The sequence below is a fragment of the Morone saxatilis genome, unplaced genomic scaffold, assembly GCF_004916995.1.
Source record: "Morone saxatilis isolate NCDOM2014 unplaced genomic scaffold, NCSU_SB_2.0 Contig22, whole genome shotgun sequence".
Taxonomy (NCBI): Eukaryota; Metazoa; Chordata; class Actinopteri; family Moronidae; genus Morone; species Morone saxatilis.
This window is the reverse complement of record NW_023339785.1, coordinates 21,395,741-21,412,923: the sequence shown is the minus strand read 5'-3', so window position 1 is coordinate 21,412,923 and position 17,183 is coordinate 21,395,741. Positions and strand designations below refer to the sequence as shown.

Here is a 17,183-nt window from a genome sequence, read left to right as displayed (position 1 = left end):
ACACACAACCACCTCTAGCAAGGCTCGGGGCACACTGGGGCGTATTTCCTTTCTAGGTGTGAAAACATGCTGTCCCATCCCCTCATGGTTCCCCTCAGAGCCCCTGTTGTGGAGTCTGTGTGTGGTGTGTGTGTGGGTGTGCTGCTGCTGTCGACCCGTGTGTCGTGTGTCGGCGGTATCGTGATGGACGCCTGGGGTCCGCTGTGGCTGTCTCGGATTCGGTGGCACCACCACCACCACCACCGCCGCCTTCAAAGACCCATGGATCTATGTTAGCTGATCTGGGTCAAAGATGGTAGATAAACACAGACATTCACACACATGCACACAATACACATGTAAACAGTTGTATCTCTCCGCTCTCATACACCCCGATTTTTGCTTTCCCTCTCCCTCGCTTCTCATTCGCTGCTCTCATTCTTTCATCCCTCCGTTTTCCCCCCTCCTTCATTTATTCATGCAGAGACAGGCAGCGGGACGAAGTGATCTTGGGAGATGTGTGTGTGATCACTTTAGATGAGGTCCTGTAGAGGGCAACACATCTAACATACAAACACACACACATATGGGCATGCCATCAACTCTGGTCGATGTCACTGGATGAACACCAGACAGATACAGTCTCGGCAGGCATAGTATTGCACTGTAATGAGTTGATTCATAGGCTGCATGTAGCACATACAGGGCTGTTTATACTGTAATTGCCAATGTACCAATTTTACCTTGTGCATTATTACAGTCTAACTTCTGGCATAGTTATCGCTCAGCACCAATGATGATTGTCTCTTTTTTTCAATGATCTGACAACCAGCTGATCGAGGAGCACAAATTTGTGCTGTTTTATACCTATTTAGTCATATTTTGCAACATTTGGAGGACAGACACAAATGAGGACAGATGGATCACGGGTGACTTCTACAGTCATTTCTGCAATCTGTCTGTTCTCGCTCGCTTCCTCCATCCTGCAGCAGCCTCCCTCATTGTGAATGGTGTCCCTGTGTTATTAAAAGTGATGAAATATCCCAATAATTAACTTTAGCCATTTGGGAGGATGCACACAATAACAAGATGATTCTGATCAGATTCTGCTCCAGTTAGGCTATTAGGCCAGCCCAAACAAATTTAGGAGATTTGGTTGAAAGCTATGTCATAGATTTTCTCTCAGGCTCCCCCTCACTGCGCTGTGATGTGGAGATTTTTGGCTGAGCTGGCAGCTTTGGCGCTTAATAAATTCCACACCGGGGAGTTCAGCTATAGAGAGTGGGCCAGAAGACAAAAGCAGTACAAAGTACATTAGGAAGAAGCTGAAAATGCTTTCACCTCTTTACTCATCTTACACCCCTTGGTGCAACTCACCTCACACGTACGCAATGCATCGTGTGATTGGTTGCTTCAATGAAAGGGACAATTCTGGGTGAATTAAAGCTTTTTCGCTTCACTTGCTTGCACTTCAGAAAGTGCCGTTTGCTGTGTATGTCATCTGTACTCTGATGAGGGACAGCTTAGACTGTAGAAGAGAAAGTAAAGTTCCCTCGCAAGGTCAAAAACACTTGACACAGTGTTAAAAATGCCTTAGAGCAGCATTTGAGAGAAATACTATCCACCATCACTTTACTCAAGTGTGGCATTTGTTGTGGCATTGTTCTAATCTACTTTATGTCAAGCTAACACCATCTTTACACTGCTGATATTTGTGTAGGATAAATGATGTTGAACTTACTCTGACACTATTTTTTCACTTTTTATCCAGTATTTGAATTTATCTCAACGCACATTAATTAACATTTCTGTAAATGAGCCACTGTTAGCCACCCAGCTAATTTTCAACTGCGGTTCTTTGACAAGATAAAAGCCAAACCATTTGGTTTTTGCAAAATGTAAATTTACTGTTTGTCCCAGTCAAGATGATTCATGTTCTTCTCCTTCTTTAAAACCAATATTATTGGTGTATAAATATGATATATAAGAAATAAAAAAATAATAATTAATCCCATCTTTTACGTCACACCATGGAGGTTTTATCAGTTGATTGTGTTGCTAATTACAAACTCTCACCATCAGCTGATGAAATGCTTTCATGGTGTGTAGTGTTAGCATTGCAACCATGACATGTGCCGTCTGGTCCTCCTGACAGGTGGGTCTGTAGGTGAATAATTTAGCTTGTGAACCACTTGTCAACTTTAGACAGCATCTTAAGCTATAACAGCCCCTGTTTACACCGTTATTTTTTTAATGTAGCATCAGAGGCTAAAGGTTTTTGAATTCATCCTTAAACAAAGGCTAATATTATTATTGTGCTAAAATAACTGTGTCATGTGCTCATGTGTATGTTGACCAAACATGTTAGGAGCTCATCAGTGACATCTCTCGGACAGGAGGTGAATATGTTACTGACATACCTGACATTAGACCTTTTTAATGATGTCTTGGTTTGCCAACATCAGGCTACAAGTTAAATGAGATTTTGTGTAATTGTAAAAATTCTCTCTGGAAGAACATCTGAACAATTTATTTAAAAAAGCGTGAAGGTTTAGTCATCAGATATGTACCAATATGAAAACTGTTTTCTTTCAGGTAATGCAAAAAGGCTTGTAGTTTTTAGCTATTTTGGGTAGGGGATTTATTCTTTATTTTCTCAGACTTCTGAGTACCTTTGCCGAGTCATTATAGTGCAGACTGTTTTAATTCCAGCTCATAAAATCTGTAAAATTTTCCCCTCTAAAATCAGTATCAGTACCTGTCTTAAAAAAACGGTCGGGCTCTCGACAGTCACTCCTGCTGGGGCTTTAACTAGCTATGAAAGAAATCTTAGTGATGTAAACACAACCTAGTAATACTCTAGTGATACTATGTTGGAGTTTGTAAATGGAGGTAGTGTCTGTGCCCTTTGCAGTTTAGAGACTACAAGGTTAAAGTTAATCTTGATGGACTTCATTCAGGATGATGCCCACAGAAGTACTGTGTGAATTTGAGAGCATTACAAACTTTACTAAACCAAAATTACATAGCTTCATACTAAAGACCAGGATAAGGCTTTAGAAGACTAATTTAAATATGAATACTAATGACAACAATACATCTCTGTTTAGCATAATAATATCAGAGTAGCTGTTCACCATACAGTAGATTATTAAAAGTGATGAAAAAGTTTCCCAGGCTTGGTGGATAAAGTGGCTTTGCTGAACAATTGTTGCAACAAACAAAAAAACAGTAAACCCCTGCTGCTTGTTTTCTTGCTGCATAGCTTGCGTCATTGCTCGTGCACCAAGACACTAAACTTGAGATAGATCTCTGGTCTCACACAACGACCACAAGTAGGTTGAATTGTCATGGGTGCAATTTGTTCTGCACAAGCTCAAGAACAAAATGTGTGCGGACTCTGTTCCTGCTGTCATTTCCAAATGACACATAATGATTATTTGGTAGGAACAAAAACATTATTTTTTTCATACAGATTTTTAAAAGTGATTTTCAGCTGCAGAGTCCTTCTTTTTAAAGTGATAAAGCCTGTTCAGGTAGTCACTGAAATTGTCATCTTTTGTGATAAAAATTCATATTTTCTTTTGCTTCCTGGTTATTAGGAGCTCCAGCTTTATTTGCCTAAAAACGCCAAATTTTCACTTTCTTATGGTAGACTTGCTCCAAATTGATTTATCAATGAAGTCCTTTACAAAAATGCTTAATCACAAACCAGCATGTTACAACGGCTCAATGAGAATAGAAGGAAAACAAAAGGCTTCCACCTTTTTTATACGAGGCCAGTGCAATGTGTGTGTGCGTTTGTAATCATGGATTTTTAGCCACATTAGCAGCATGGCTTTTGCTCTGTGGTCTGCTCCACTTTATGCACAGTGAAATATTTCAAGGACTGGATGGATTGCCATTAAAATCTTGTACAGATGATGTATCCTAATGACTTAAGTGATCCCTGAAATTTCCTCTAGAGCCACAATCAGGTTTAAATGACTAAAATACTTTAGATTATGTCCAAATGAAAAAACCTGTACTTTGTGTTTAGTGCAAATTAGTAAATGCTAGCATGCTAACACACCAAATAAATGTTCTGCTTTATCGATCTCCTTTATTATATTTTGTAAAAAAAAAAAGTCTATCCAGAGCATTCTATGAATTAGATACATATACATGAACCAGGCCTATCAGATGGCCCACAAACTGATTAACATGCAATGATCAGTTGTACTACTGAATGCATATACTGTAGATTATAAATGTGGGTGCTGTATTAAATTTAAATGCATTTCTTGTGCATTAATTTTGTGCTCCAGGCCTACAAATTCTGATGCATTATGCAGAAAGCCTTTCATTATTATTAGTGAAAATCCTTATTTTTGCTAACAAAATGGCTTTGAGGAAGAAAAAGATGTACCAACATGTTTCACAAATTCATATCAGAATTGCATTATTAAATCCAGATGTGGTTTCTTGATAATTTACAGCTCTAAACCACAGACAGCTTTCAGTCTTCAACTTTCTCTTCTTCTTTGCTCAAACCTGTCAGATTTGTCTGAAATCTAGCAGTATTTCCCTCAAATTGTGCGCTCATGCAATGGTCAGTTGTCAGGTGCAAAACACCTTCTTGGTTTGACTGTGTTGGTACTGAACCTCTCCTCTCTCCATTCCCTAACTGCCAAGTATAGTTTTCCCAAGTATAGTTCCTTCCCCAAGCTCGGTGTCTCTGCTGCTCTCCACTCTCATACCTGCCCTACTTTCACACCACTCACACAATTTACAAGTTTCACACTCCTTCCCTCTTTCTCTCTCTCTCTCTCTCTCTCTCTCTCTCTGTCTCTTTCACACACACACCAGAAGCCTCAGTTTTACCTCAAACCAGAAATATACATACACACATTGAGTACATGTACATATTAAAAGCTTCAAAAGATTACTGTGTGTTTTTTTCTACTATGCATGTAGTTTTTGTGACTTGTACCAGCATTATTACAGTACAGCACACTAGTGGTGCAGTAGTACAAGACAGTACATTACAGTACAATAAAAAGAGTTTTAGCCACACACACTGAGCTCTGTTGTCTCCTTCTATAAATAAATATGAAGTCACACAAATGCCAACATGCATGAGTAATTCTTTTTCTGGCTTATGTTCTCTGACAACCTGGGGGCGCACAAACCTTTTAAAATATCAATCAGTCCTAACCTGAAAGGCAAAACTGGTTTTAACATGTAGATCTGCTGTTCTCAGTCGATGGAAAACAGACCCTTCAGCTTGGCAGCTCGTGGTGTCCTGGGATGTCTCAGGGAGCTGTTGTGTGTTGTATTTAGTCTCAAGGTGTGCCAAAGTGTGGTTGTGGCTAACCTATGGAGCCCTGAGGTGCAATTAGATACTTGAGTGTGACTAAATATGCATTCAGGTGTGTTTCTGTGTGTGCCAGAAGGCTTAGTGGACCCTGAAATGGGTTTTGGTGAAGGTGCCCTGAGATGTTTTAGTGTGTCTGCATGCTTAAAGAGCTCATGGGAATCTTTAGTGTGATCCAGAACAAAAAGTTTAATACAAATTCCCCTTTTTTCCATGTGAGATCCAAATGGCTAGATGGTTCTTTAGTCTGGAAATAGCTCCAAACCAGAGCAACTGTAACTACATGGTTTGTCAGAAGCAATTTCCATCAAATTTGGGGTAAAATCCACATAATTACACATAAAGTGTTAATTTAAGTTGATTGTATCTGATTTGTCCAATGTTTTTCGTGCCGCTTCTGCTGGTTCATTTAGCAATACTGGCTAAACGTTGTTGTTTCTGTGTTGATTACATAAAACCGTTCACTGCAGCGTGGTTTCATGTGGTCGTTGAACTACTTTTATTGTAAAAAAAAATAAAATGTGAGCATCACGTTAAAATGTAATGGTGGACATCAGTGTGAAAGCTCACTGAAGAGACTGTGGCCTGTTACAGCGACAGGAAGAGAGAGAATCAGCAAGAGAGAAAGAGGAGTGAAAAATAAAAAAAAAACAGAGAAGGGGCAAGAGGAGAGAGTGCAAAACAGAGACAAAGTGACAGAGTGAAAGTGTGTGTGTGTGTGTGTGTAGAGAGAGAGAGAGAGGGAGAGAGAGAGGGAGAGCCAGGCCTAGTTTTTAGTTTGTGATCTAGGCCATTATCTGTGTTAGCACTGGTGGGGCTCCAACAGGCTCTGTGGATCCTGCATAACAATACCTTTTATGAGCTTGTATGTGTGTGTGTGTAGCACTGTAGGTTCACACACACATACTGTATGCAATCATGCGTGTTAACGCCATTGTGTCATACATGATCTACGCATGCGCCCCTTCGCCTCTGCCTTTTGTTTCTTGCCACTGAGTTTGTGCCCGTTTGTTAAGACCGCTCGTGTGTGTATGTGTCTGCATTTAGTCGAGTGTGTCTTCGTATGTGTGTATGTGACTCCTCACGTGCAGCTGTGCGCTCTTGCTGTATCACCCCCGTCGTCAGTCAACCCCCCTCTCCAGTAGCGCCCTGGGGGCCTTCATTATGTAAGAAAGACATTACTGCAGAACAGAGGCAGAGAGACATTACTGCGAGACGCAGGGCAGGAAGCCCTTGATGACTCTCGCGCAGCCCCACGGCTCTTGTCGGGCGCGGGCATCGCCAGTACAATGCACCCTAGGGATACCTAAGCACACGGCAAGCACACAGGCACACAGCACACACACACACACACATACAGTCAGGGGTGTGATCAGGATAACGGTGAGGACTGTGGGCTTCTGATGTTTGTCGGCAAATTCGTTGACGAAAACAGGAAATATCAATAAATCATGTTCTGCATTATAATAAATATTCTTCTCTTTTCTTCTGCATCAACTTCTCTCATCCATCCATAATGTAACTCACCTCCATCCATACACACGTTCAAACTATCTGTCCTCCATCACTGATTCTCCTCTGTCTCCATCTCTCTCTACACCTTCTTCTTACTTCCATCTCCTCCCTGTCCAGCGGTCCCCTTCCCCCTGGCCCACCGGCTTACCATGAAGGAGGTGTTTGACGCCGAAGGCCGGCCGCGGGTGGACCTGCTCAAAGCTCACCTCACCAAGGAGGGCCGGCTGGAGGAGGCCGTGGCCCTGCGCATCATCGATGAGGGCGCCGCCATCCTGCGCCAGGAGCGCACCATGTTGGATATAGAGGCGCCAGTCACGGGTATGGTATAGTGATGAAGAATGGAGGAGTGTGAATTAGTCTGTAATTTAGTGAACAATTACAGTGCTGTTAGTAGAAAAAAGAAAGGAAGAAAGCAAGAAAGTGAAAAAGCATTTTCCTCTAAATGTAAAGCTATTCCCATTGGGACCATTGGCACTAAAAAAAAGCTACGAGTGTGTTAATGTGTGTGCAGGAGTGACAAGCAAATAGATCACACACTTTTAACAGTGAGGACACAGATAGCAACAGTCAAACAGAGAGATAGAGAGACAAAGGAATGGAGATGTGGAGTAAAAGGCAGAAAGATCAGTAATTACGTATTAATCAAATTCCATTCGTCAATTCATTAATCTGCCATATGTATCTGCCACCCTTTTAATATGAACGGTTGTTCGGTCGCACTTCACTGAGAGAACCAATTGGCACTTATGCACCTCACAATAGCGGGTGCTAGCTCTGGTAATATCTGCATGTATTGCCTTGCCAGGGAAATGGTATGAAGGGGGAGGAGGGGGAGATTGAGATCGATGAAGAACAAAATGGAAAACAAGTTTCTGAGACGATGACACAGAAGACAGACAAGAAGACAGGCAGACTCAGACACTCTCAACCTATTGACACTGCTTGTTTAATGTACCTGTGTATCTATGCGTGTGTGTGTGCGCGCTTATGCAAATGTGAGCAGTGAGATAATTCTGTGTGGGTTGTTGTGCCCACGCAGTGTGGGAACATCGCTCGGCTTTCACAGGTACAGATCCCCGGGGACGAGGACAGATAGACAGGCAGATGGAGAGACAGTCGATCATAAGCAGCTTAGTGCAGAGGTTCTCAAACCTGCTCATTCCCAATGAGAAGCATATTGATCCACGTTTCCAAGTTTCTCCACTTCTGCAGATTTTGACCTAGAAACGCCCACCTGAGTTAGCTATGATTGGAAATAGCGTTTAAATTTCAGAGTTGAAACTACAGAAAAAATAGTGCATGTTCTTGGAGGGAGGGCTTTAAGAAAATGTAATGTCGAGCAGATATTCTGAAGAGTTTAGCACTTTGATGGAGTCTCTCTGGAAATGCTCAAAGACAGACCGACTAGTGACCAGGCAGGCAGGTGGATGGCTGAAATTTGAACTGACAGGCTTTTAGGGTGTCACGTGAAGGTTTCTGGGAAAATACGGAGGCAGGTCTGAGTAGGCAGACAGGTACAGCTCAATTTCACTCATGCCATTTTGCATTCCCAATTCCCAGTTCAAATTAAAACGAATGTTTGGGAGAAGACACAAAAACAGACATTAACATGGCAAGCAGATGGAGAGACAGACAGACGTAGACGGCCAGGCAGATGCAAAATGGCCATCGTAAAATGGCTGCAGAGGGGAACTATGACATCAACTAAAAGTGAAAGGAGAAGCCAGACAGATGGTGAAGGAGGCGGATTGGAGGATGTATGCTGGCAGATCATACAGACAGACAGTCTTTCAAAAAATGAAGTGTTCAGCATGTGATGCCTGGTCTAAATTAGATTCAGTACTCCTGGACATGACTTGGAACAAATCTGTTGGAAACACAGCCATTGAAATGTTTATAGAATCAGATTGTATGAACGCCTTGATCAGGAAAGCTAGACGTCAAAAGTCTGATTGCTGTAGATGTAAAGTTAGTCACAAAAGTAAGTTTTGTGCATCATGATTTAGAGCACAACAGTAAGTAATAGTATTAGGGTTACAATAAGCTGTCAAAAAAGTACTTTCTTGTACTTGATGATTGTGAAAAATCAACAGCCCCAAACACAAAGAAATTCAGTATAATATCATATAGATAAAATAAAGTCAGCAAATCCACACGAGAAGCTGGAACCAGCAAATGTCTTTTCTTTTTTGCTTGAAAATTGACAAAGGACCAATAATAAAATACGTTATTCAACTTATCAGTTAAGTGTTTCAGGTCTAAACATATCGATATAGACACTAAATGTAAAAGGGCCTTTTTTCTTCTATTCCTGCAGACTGTTGCACCACCTGTGTTTAAGTTCCAACTAAGCCTAGTTATAGCTTAAATTGTTGCAGATAAGTTACAAAAAAACTCAAAATAGTTACACATGTCCCCAGGGTTAGTGTAAGTCAGCAGTTTTTTTACCACACAGCCCACATTTTTAGATTAATTGCAGCCGTTTTGCAACACAGTAATCCAGTAGCGACCTAATTTATTAATATAATATTTCAATATCGATCTACCTCACTACTATGTGCTACAATGCCAAGTGGATCTTTGATTGTTGAATGGCCACTTGCCTTAGTTATGACTTTACATCCAAACTAGTCAGGTTTTGCTCCATGGTGCAACTGATTTTAGCGTCTGATTTAGTAACAAATGAACTAGCAGTTACTAAGCCTCTAGTGTCGACTTTATTTTTTATTTCGTTTTCCTTTATTAATGTTTTTAGTCAGACATTTACATAATTGTTACATTAATGACGTATAATATGTCTTCTTTCAGAGTCTTTTTCTTGTTTGTTTGTTTTTTTTAAACTACTGACAGAAAACAAACAAATCTGCAGTCCAGCAACAAAATTCAAATCCAGCCACACAATGAACACAAATTAGAGGACAATTAAAAAAACCTAAACACCCTATAACGTCTACATAACACAATCATCACGTATCTGGTGGGGGGTGGAATACTTCATTACATAGATCTTCTATCCATGCTTTAATGTGTAAAAGGTTTCCAGCGGCGTAGAGTTATCCTACTCCCTGTTATCATAGCATTAGGCATGATTTCTGTTGTTTTGACAGTTTAACATTGCCTGTTAGTAATCCCAAGAGACATAATGTTGGATTTTTCATCAAGTGTATTCCAAACATCTCATTCAAGAAATAATTAATTTCATCCCACATGCTGTCTGTTTTGTCACAATCGTGTAACATATGCACCGGGGTTCCCACCTTTCTATTACTAGTGCGTCTCTATCCTGACAGATAGTATTTAAATAGAGACTTCAAAATGATCGCAATAGATTCTTTCATGAGGATTTTTGTATCACTTGTTTTCAGTTTTTTTTTTTTCTTTAGGCAGATGAGTGATGTTTCTAGATCAGCAGACAGGACAGATATACCTCTGCAGATGCAAATCAGGCCATATGGAGCTACTGAAGCAAAGATGATCCCAGATTTCTTAACTGAATTGTGGAAGCTTAACATGTGGCAGCTGAAAACTGTTATCTCTATGATGTTAACATTGCTGTGTGCTGTTTCCACAGTGTGTGGAGATATTCACGGCCAGTTCTTCGACCTGATGAAGTTGTTTGAAGTGGGAGGTTCTCCTGCCAACACGCGCTACCTCTTCCTGGGGGACTATGTGGACAGGGGCTACTTCAGTATCGAGGTGAGAAAGGACACTTTATCACATACTTCAATGTGTCATATCAATATGTCTACATGTTACTGGGTATGTATTCTCTCAGAAATCTTCACTGTATTGTTTATAATAATATAATCTTACGACTAAATCAATTACTTTTATTGTGTATATTGCCCTGAAACATATTTACACTTTCAAAGAGCAATTATTTTACTATTGAAGTATACAGTTACAACACTGTGCTGTATTTAATGTATTATAAATGTACAAAAGGTACTTGAGATTAGCACAGACACACCACAATGTGTGTCTGACAATATACACATACTGTACCAAGGTGATGCAATTTAAAATTCATGGATGATTCAAGATCAGTAATCACAAAGAGAAGAGTAGGCTATAATATGCTGCTTCCTGAAATATGTATGGAAAGTGAGTTGAGATAGTATATCCAGACGGCTGTTTGGACATCTGATGCTTTAAAACAGACCTGAGTGCAATAAAGTATTTTTGTGATTACTTTGTCTTGGCACAAATGCACCACAGATCAGGACTGTGACTTGAATCCATAATGGTACGGGGACATTGAAAGTGAATGTCTTAGCTTGCTGAGCCACTTACCGAGCATGGCGTAAGGGATATATCATTGACATGGAGTGAGTTTGGAGGGGACGGAGCAATATTTAGGCCACCTTGCTAACACACTTCAAGGGCACATAGACAGGGGAGTTAATGTAGAGCAGGGATGATACTGTGTAAAGGTTAGAAAACACCCTCTGATCCATTTGTAGAGTTAAAGCGACAACATACGTGTTGGATACTTTTTATACTGTAAAATATGTCAGAAAGCAGTTTTTTTTTTCAATACATTTTCTTCCTGTTAACTCAACCAGCACAATCTTATTTAGGATAATTCTTGTCAAAATCCTGTTTGTTTGTTTTTTAATCTTCAAACCGGGGTAAGGATCAATTTGCGTTCAGTGCAATTAATTTGGGCAGTGGATTCCTAGTAACGGCTCTATCCTGATTCTTTGTGTCTCACTTTGAATTTCCAGTTTGAATTTAATGAGGGGAACTGAAAGGGAAAATGACTTCAGCTTCAGCTCTGCCACATAATTACTTACTAGCAATAATGTGCAAAGCAAACATTGTTTTTATTGCAGTGTGTGGTTTAAAGCAATAGTTCGACTTTTGGAGAAGTCGACTTATTTGCTTTCTTTTTGAGAGTCAGAGAAGAAAAATGATATCACGCTAATGTTAAATATGAACATGGTTTTTCAGCCAGGAGTGTGGACTTGGATCACACATTTAATGACTCGACTTGATTAAATCAAAAATGTCTTGCAACTCAAAGTTGATTTTAATACCAGTGACTCATAACTTCACTTGGACTTGAGGCTTTTGACTTGAAAATACTTGATATCTTTCCCCAAAATCAAAGATTAAAAGGTATGTTGTTTAAAAAGTGTGCCATTTCCTAAAACAACTAATGTCAGCAATATTCATTCCCAGCAGGTCAACGCCTAATTCCCCAAATCCACTTTATCTGAACTGAACATTTAGTCAAGTTGCAGGGGAGAACCATAAAATGTTACGTTACTGACCACTGACAAAGTACACCAAAGCTAATTTTGTTTTTGTTCATTCTGTTATTAAAATGGAATTATGACTTGTTTAGGACTCGAACTTTAAAGTTTAGGACATGGGATTTGAGTGCAAAGAGACTTACTTGTGCTGGTATGACTCTCTTTTCAGCCTGACCATATAACAAACTCCATATATTTCTAGAATAGTACCTTATACAGTAAATGTGTAATTGTTATAAATTTACCCAAACCTGAAGCTACTTTCTTTAACCAGTTTTTATCCTTTCTCTTCCCTGGTGAACCTTTAGTGTGTGTTGTACCTGTGGTCACTGAAAATCCTCTACCCAAAGACGCTCTTTCTTCTACGGGGAAACCATGAATGTAGACATCTGACAGAATATTTCACCTTCAAACAAGAATGTGAGTAGCTCTTGTGATTCCTCCAAATATGATCTGCTCCTTTTCTCTCGCTTTCTTTGTGTCAGGGTCTTTTTCACCCTTCACATTTCTGTTGCTCTTCCCTCATCCCATCCGACTCCTTCAAATAATAAGAACCCTGAAACCCCAGTAAAGGGGTTTTTACCTACATTATACCTACATCATATGACCTAATGCTACATGATGTTAGACTGAAGTTACTTGGTAATATACGAATGTTAAGGGAATAAGTTCAAGCTAACATAACTTTGTTTAGCTGCGTAACTTACATAAATCATAAAACAAACATAAAAAGCAAGGCAGAGGACAGATTTATGCTTTACTGCTTGAATGAATAGTATGTTTTGCTTTCCATTTTACAAGAGAAAAAGCTTTTATGATGAGGACTTACTAATGTGTTTGGTAATTGTAATGCTCAGATAGCGAAGTTAAAGGAGTTAAACATCCCCAAATCCAGTTGAGCAGGACAGAATGACCATAATGTTAAAGTTAGCCACATATAATAGCGGACAGGACAGGCTTTCAGACCAAGGCCCCAGGAAGAGCACCAGGGTTTGAAACCAGTTTGACATAGTGGCCAAACTGTATAACGACAGCAGTGGCGTCCCTTTTGTGATTCACAGGGGCCCCAAAGGTTACATTGTGATAGGATAGATGTAAAACCATCCAAAATTATTTGTTTCACTATCAGAATTTGATCCATTTAGTCCAGCAACATTTGAAAAGTGGCAAATTAAGTAATGTTATCCACATTCAGGTTAGCGGAGGGCTGACTAGCCGGAATTTAGCAGCTCTGCCAGCGCAAGTCTCCTGTGCGCTTCCTAATGGGCCCCACAATGCACAAGCTCTGGGTAATTTTATACCCAAAATTGAACACCTTTGGCTTAATACACCACTAAGCAGTTTTCATAGCACCACCTCTAACGCTTTATCCAGTTGTCCCTGTTTGATACAGTGGAGAAAGACTACACAGTGGATGCGCTAGTTTTGAACAGAGTTTTTTTTAAATGTAACCTGTAACTTCTCTTTGTCCTTGAAAGCAACTCTCAGTACTACTGTACATCATACCTTAGAGCAGAAAAAAACACATTCCTTACACTTTTGCTCTTGTGTTTTTGGTTTTTGTAAGGCCAAAATAATTACACCACCCTCCAAACACTGTCACTCTTACTACTGCTCCATGCACAGCGCGTCAACGTGTGGAGAAATTCAAAGCTCGCCAGGTCCGCCATGCCAGTTACAGTTAGGATCGGACAATATGCTGCTCGAGGAAGGAGGTTTAGCAAACAGTCACTTGTTACAGATTATTTTTTTCTTTTTCAACTGATGATTTCAGCTATAAAGTTATGTATTTTCTGCCAGATGTCTTCCTCCCCCTCAAAGTTCCTCTCCCCTCTATCCCTCCAGGTTACATCCTCCCTCCTTCACCGTGCTTCACTCCATCCCTCCTCTGCTCCTTCTCCTTATTTCCTTTTTCTTTCCCTCTATCCTCCATCTTTTCTTCCCTCCCCCAGTCTCTCTCTGTCTCTCTGACTCTCCTCGCGTCCTGTCCGAGAGTGGGTGATTAGCACCAAATTAATTTGGCCCTTAATGATTGGCTTAGGGACCTACTCTTCAGTGTCTGATTGGCCAAGGGACAGGGAAGCTAATTTCCCCTGATGCTCGTGGCGAATAGTGGTCGCCCTCAATTACCATCTGCTGTATGTGTGCGTATGTATATGTGTGTGTGTGTGTGTGTGTGTGTACCACAAGTGTGTGCAAGTGTATGTACTATGACTGTATGCGTGTGCAAGAGTGCCTTCATAAATGTTTAAGAGTCTGTGTGTGGAAGGAGCTGAAAACTGGTGGACTAGCAATAATGAGCTCTTGCTCTACACAAGGCAGATGGAGAGGTTGACAAACACACTCCTGTCACACACACATGCGAACACACACACACACACACACACAAATGTTGGCTACTGTACACTAGTACTCCGCAATACTGGCTTTGATTTGTGAACGTGACGTTCTCATGTCCTCACGCTCTCCCTTCTCCTTCCCATCTCTCTTTCTTCGTCATCTCCTCTCCTTCCTCTCTTCCTCTTACCGCTCTTAACCTCTCCTCCTTCTCCTGTCTCCTCCCATCAATCTCTCTCCTTCTTTCTTTATGAAATTATCATTCTCCTTTTCTCTCCTCCCTGCTCGCTCTCACTCCAAAAATCCACCCTTCTCTCTTCTTTCTTCCTCTTCTATCTCTCTCCTCCGATCTCCTTTCAGCTATTTTAATCCTGTGATATTGTTTTGTGTCAGATGTGTTGTTACGCCCATGTGTGAAATGTACTTTAAAGATGCTGCGTGTTGGATGTCTTTATTGATATCGCTGCCAAATCAAAGGAGTTTTTCATGAAGCAAAAATTTAGCCTCACAGTGAAGGCTCCACGCTGCTTCATGCTATTATTTGGGTCAGATTCTGTTCACTGGACTTGTGCATATGCTTTGCACTGAAATTTGAAGCCATTTTTCACCAATGTGTGTATTTAATGTACATTTTTTCTTCTTCTGGGAAGTGGCATTTCAAAATCATCACAGATGAGAGAAACAGGTCATATGGGAGCGCTGGAGAAGAGATGGCCACATAAATTAATAACATGTTATGTGAAAATTCTACATGTTACTGCCTTTACACCACAAGTGAACTAAATTATGTTTTAAAAGGAGCCATGCAAGTCTGTTTGAAGCCTTTAGATAACAGAGTTCTTAAGATCTGTCCATGTAAAAGCTCCGCGTTTGTTTGTTCTCTGCGTTCCTTGTTGCAGTGTGTTTGTGTGCGATATGTAACACTCCAAGTGACAGGGACTGACTGTACGTTTTGTGGGGATGGTGGTTGTTCAAAGCATGTCAAAACACACTCAGGCGCTTCTTTGTCTCAAGTCTTGAAATATCTCTCCATCCCTCCAACCACCTCCAGGTAAGATCAAGTACTCGGAGCAGGTGTATGACTCCTGCATGGAAGCGTTTGATTGCCTGCCCCTGGCAGCTCTGATGAACCAGCAGTTCCTATGTGTGCATGGGGGGCTTTCACCAGAGATCCACACGCTGGACGACATCAAGAAGGTATGACACACACACACAGACACACAGACACACACATGTGATTTTCTATTAACAATACTGCTCTGCAAAGGCAAAACACATTAACTACATGTCTGACTTAAGACCTGATTCTGACTCTGACATGTGTTGGAAATATCATGTGATTGAAATGTATTGTTTCAGATGAAACAGCTGTGTAATTTTGTGTAAACAGACCTAAAAACTTCACTAAATTGCAGTAACTTTAAGCCCCTGTCAAACTTACGCTTATTTGTTAAATGTGGCCCATATCAGATTCCAGTGCAAAGGCCTGAAGTGACCCGCAGTCAGTCAAGTTGCATGATGATTGATATGACTGATCTCACCGAGGTTGCATTGCAAAAAAACATTTATCTGATTTGGACCACATATTGAAAAGATCAGATTCCTTGTTATCTGTGTTGTTCACACAAATAATCAGTGGATAAAAAAAATAAATTTTAAGGAGCTTACATCTTTGGTAATTCATTTTGTTATTACACATAACTAAATGGGGCAGGAGCTAAATTAAACCGCAACGGAGAGAAGAAACAGCTCCACCTGCTAAAGGTAACTTTGTTGTAACTGTAGCTGCCACGTCAGCTTTTGACTAGTGGGATCCATCCAATATCAGATTTAGTTTATTATATTAATAGAAATATTAATAGTAGAAGAAAAGACATCTAGCAAGTTATTTATATGGTCTGTGGACTGTAAATAATCAAAGTCTATTTTATTCTCCTAAACAAACTGGTTAAAATGGAAAAGAAAGTTAAAAGAACACATTTCTGTTGGTAGACACATTTCCTCCTTCCAGCCGTTATTATTTAGGTTTTATTGCAAGCAGCCAAAAAAAGGTAGAAAAAAAGCATTATAACGTATTTAACTGTTACACAGTGTTTCTGCTAGCCTGAAATCTTTAAACCCAAATTCACTGCCTCTGTATTTACTGCTCTTTACACAATAGTAACATTTATCACACTTATATTTGCCTGGAAAAATAATAATAATAATAACGTTAAGGTAACATGTTATTGACTTGCGTGCAGCACTCAACACACCTGCAAGCACAGACACAAAACACACACCGACTCTTATTTGTGCCTCAATAACCACATGCTCTGAATCCATCTGAAACCAGTGAACACAGTATATACCAGTTAAATAGACCCCCCCCCACACACACACACACATGCTGTATGTATACAGTTCACAGTAATGCAGAGTACAAAGGCGCACACATGAGGACACATACTTCCTCATCTAATGGCAGTGTTTCCATGGTGAATCTGCTGGTGTGACATCTTCTCCCTCCTGTGTGGTGAGGGTTGCCATGGAGATGCTCTGCTCTGACAGTATGTGTTTGTGTGTGTGTTTGCTTTTCTTTCTCTTCTGATTTATCATATATGTGCTGGTTACATTTGTGTCTGTATGGTTTGTATGTGATGTTTTTGTGCGAGGGTTTTCTTTGTGTATTTCTACGTGTGGCCGAGCATTTGTGTTTCTGTAAGCTTATATTTTTGTGTGTTTTTGTGTGTGTGTGT

The 17,183-nt window shown here is 40.3% G+C and overlaps 1 protein-coding gene across 2 annotated transcripts in view; it reads left to right on the top strand.

Annotated features, from left to right (window-relative positions):
• Nucleotides 1-17,183, top strand: part of ppp3cb (protein phosphatase 3, catalytic subunit, beta isozyme) — a 31,010-nt gene that overhangs the window by 3,808 nt on the left and 10,019 nt on the right. For both annotated transcript variants that reach the window (XM_035668718.1, XM_035668717.1), the window contains exons 2-5: nt 6,968-7,168; nt 10,422-10,546; nt 12,417-12,528; nt 15,497-15,642. In XM_035668718.1, coding sequence (XP_035524611.1) covers nt 6,968-7,168; nt 10,422-10,546; nt 12,417-12,528; nt 15,497-15,642 — 584 coding nt within the window. The remainder of the gene's footprint in view (nt 1-6,967; nt 7,169-10,421; nt 10,547-12,416; nt 12,529-15,496; nt 15,643-17,183) is intronic.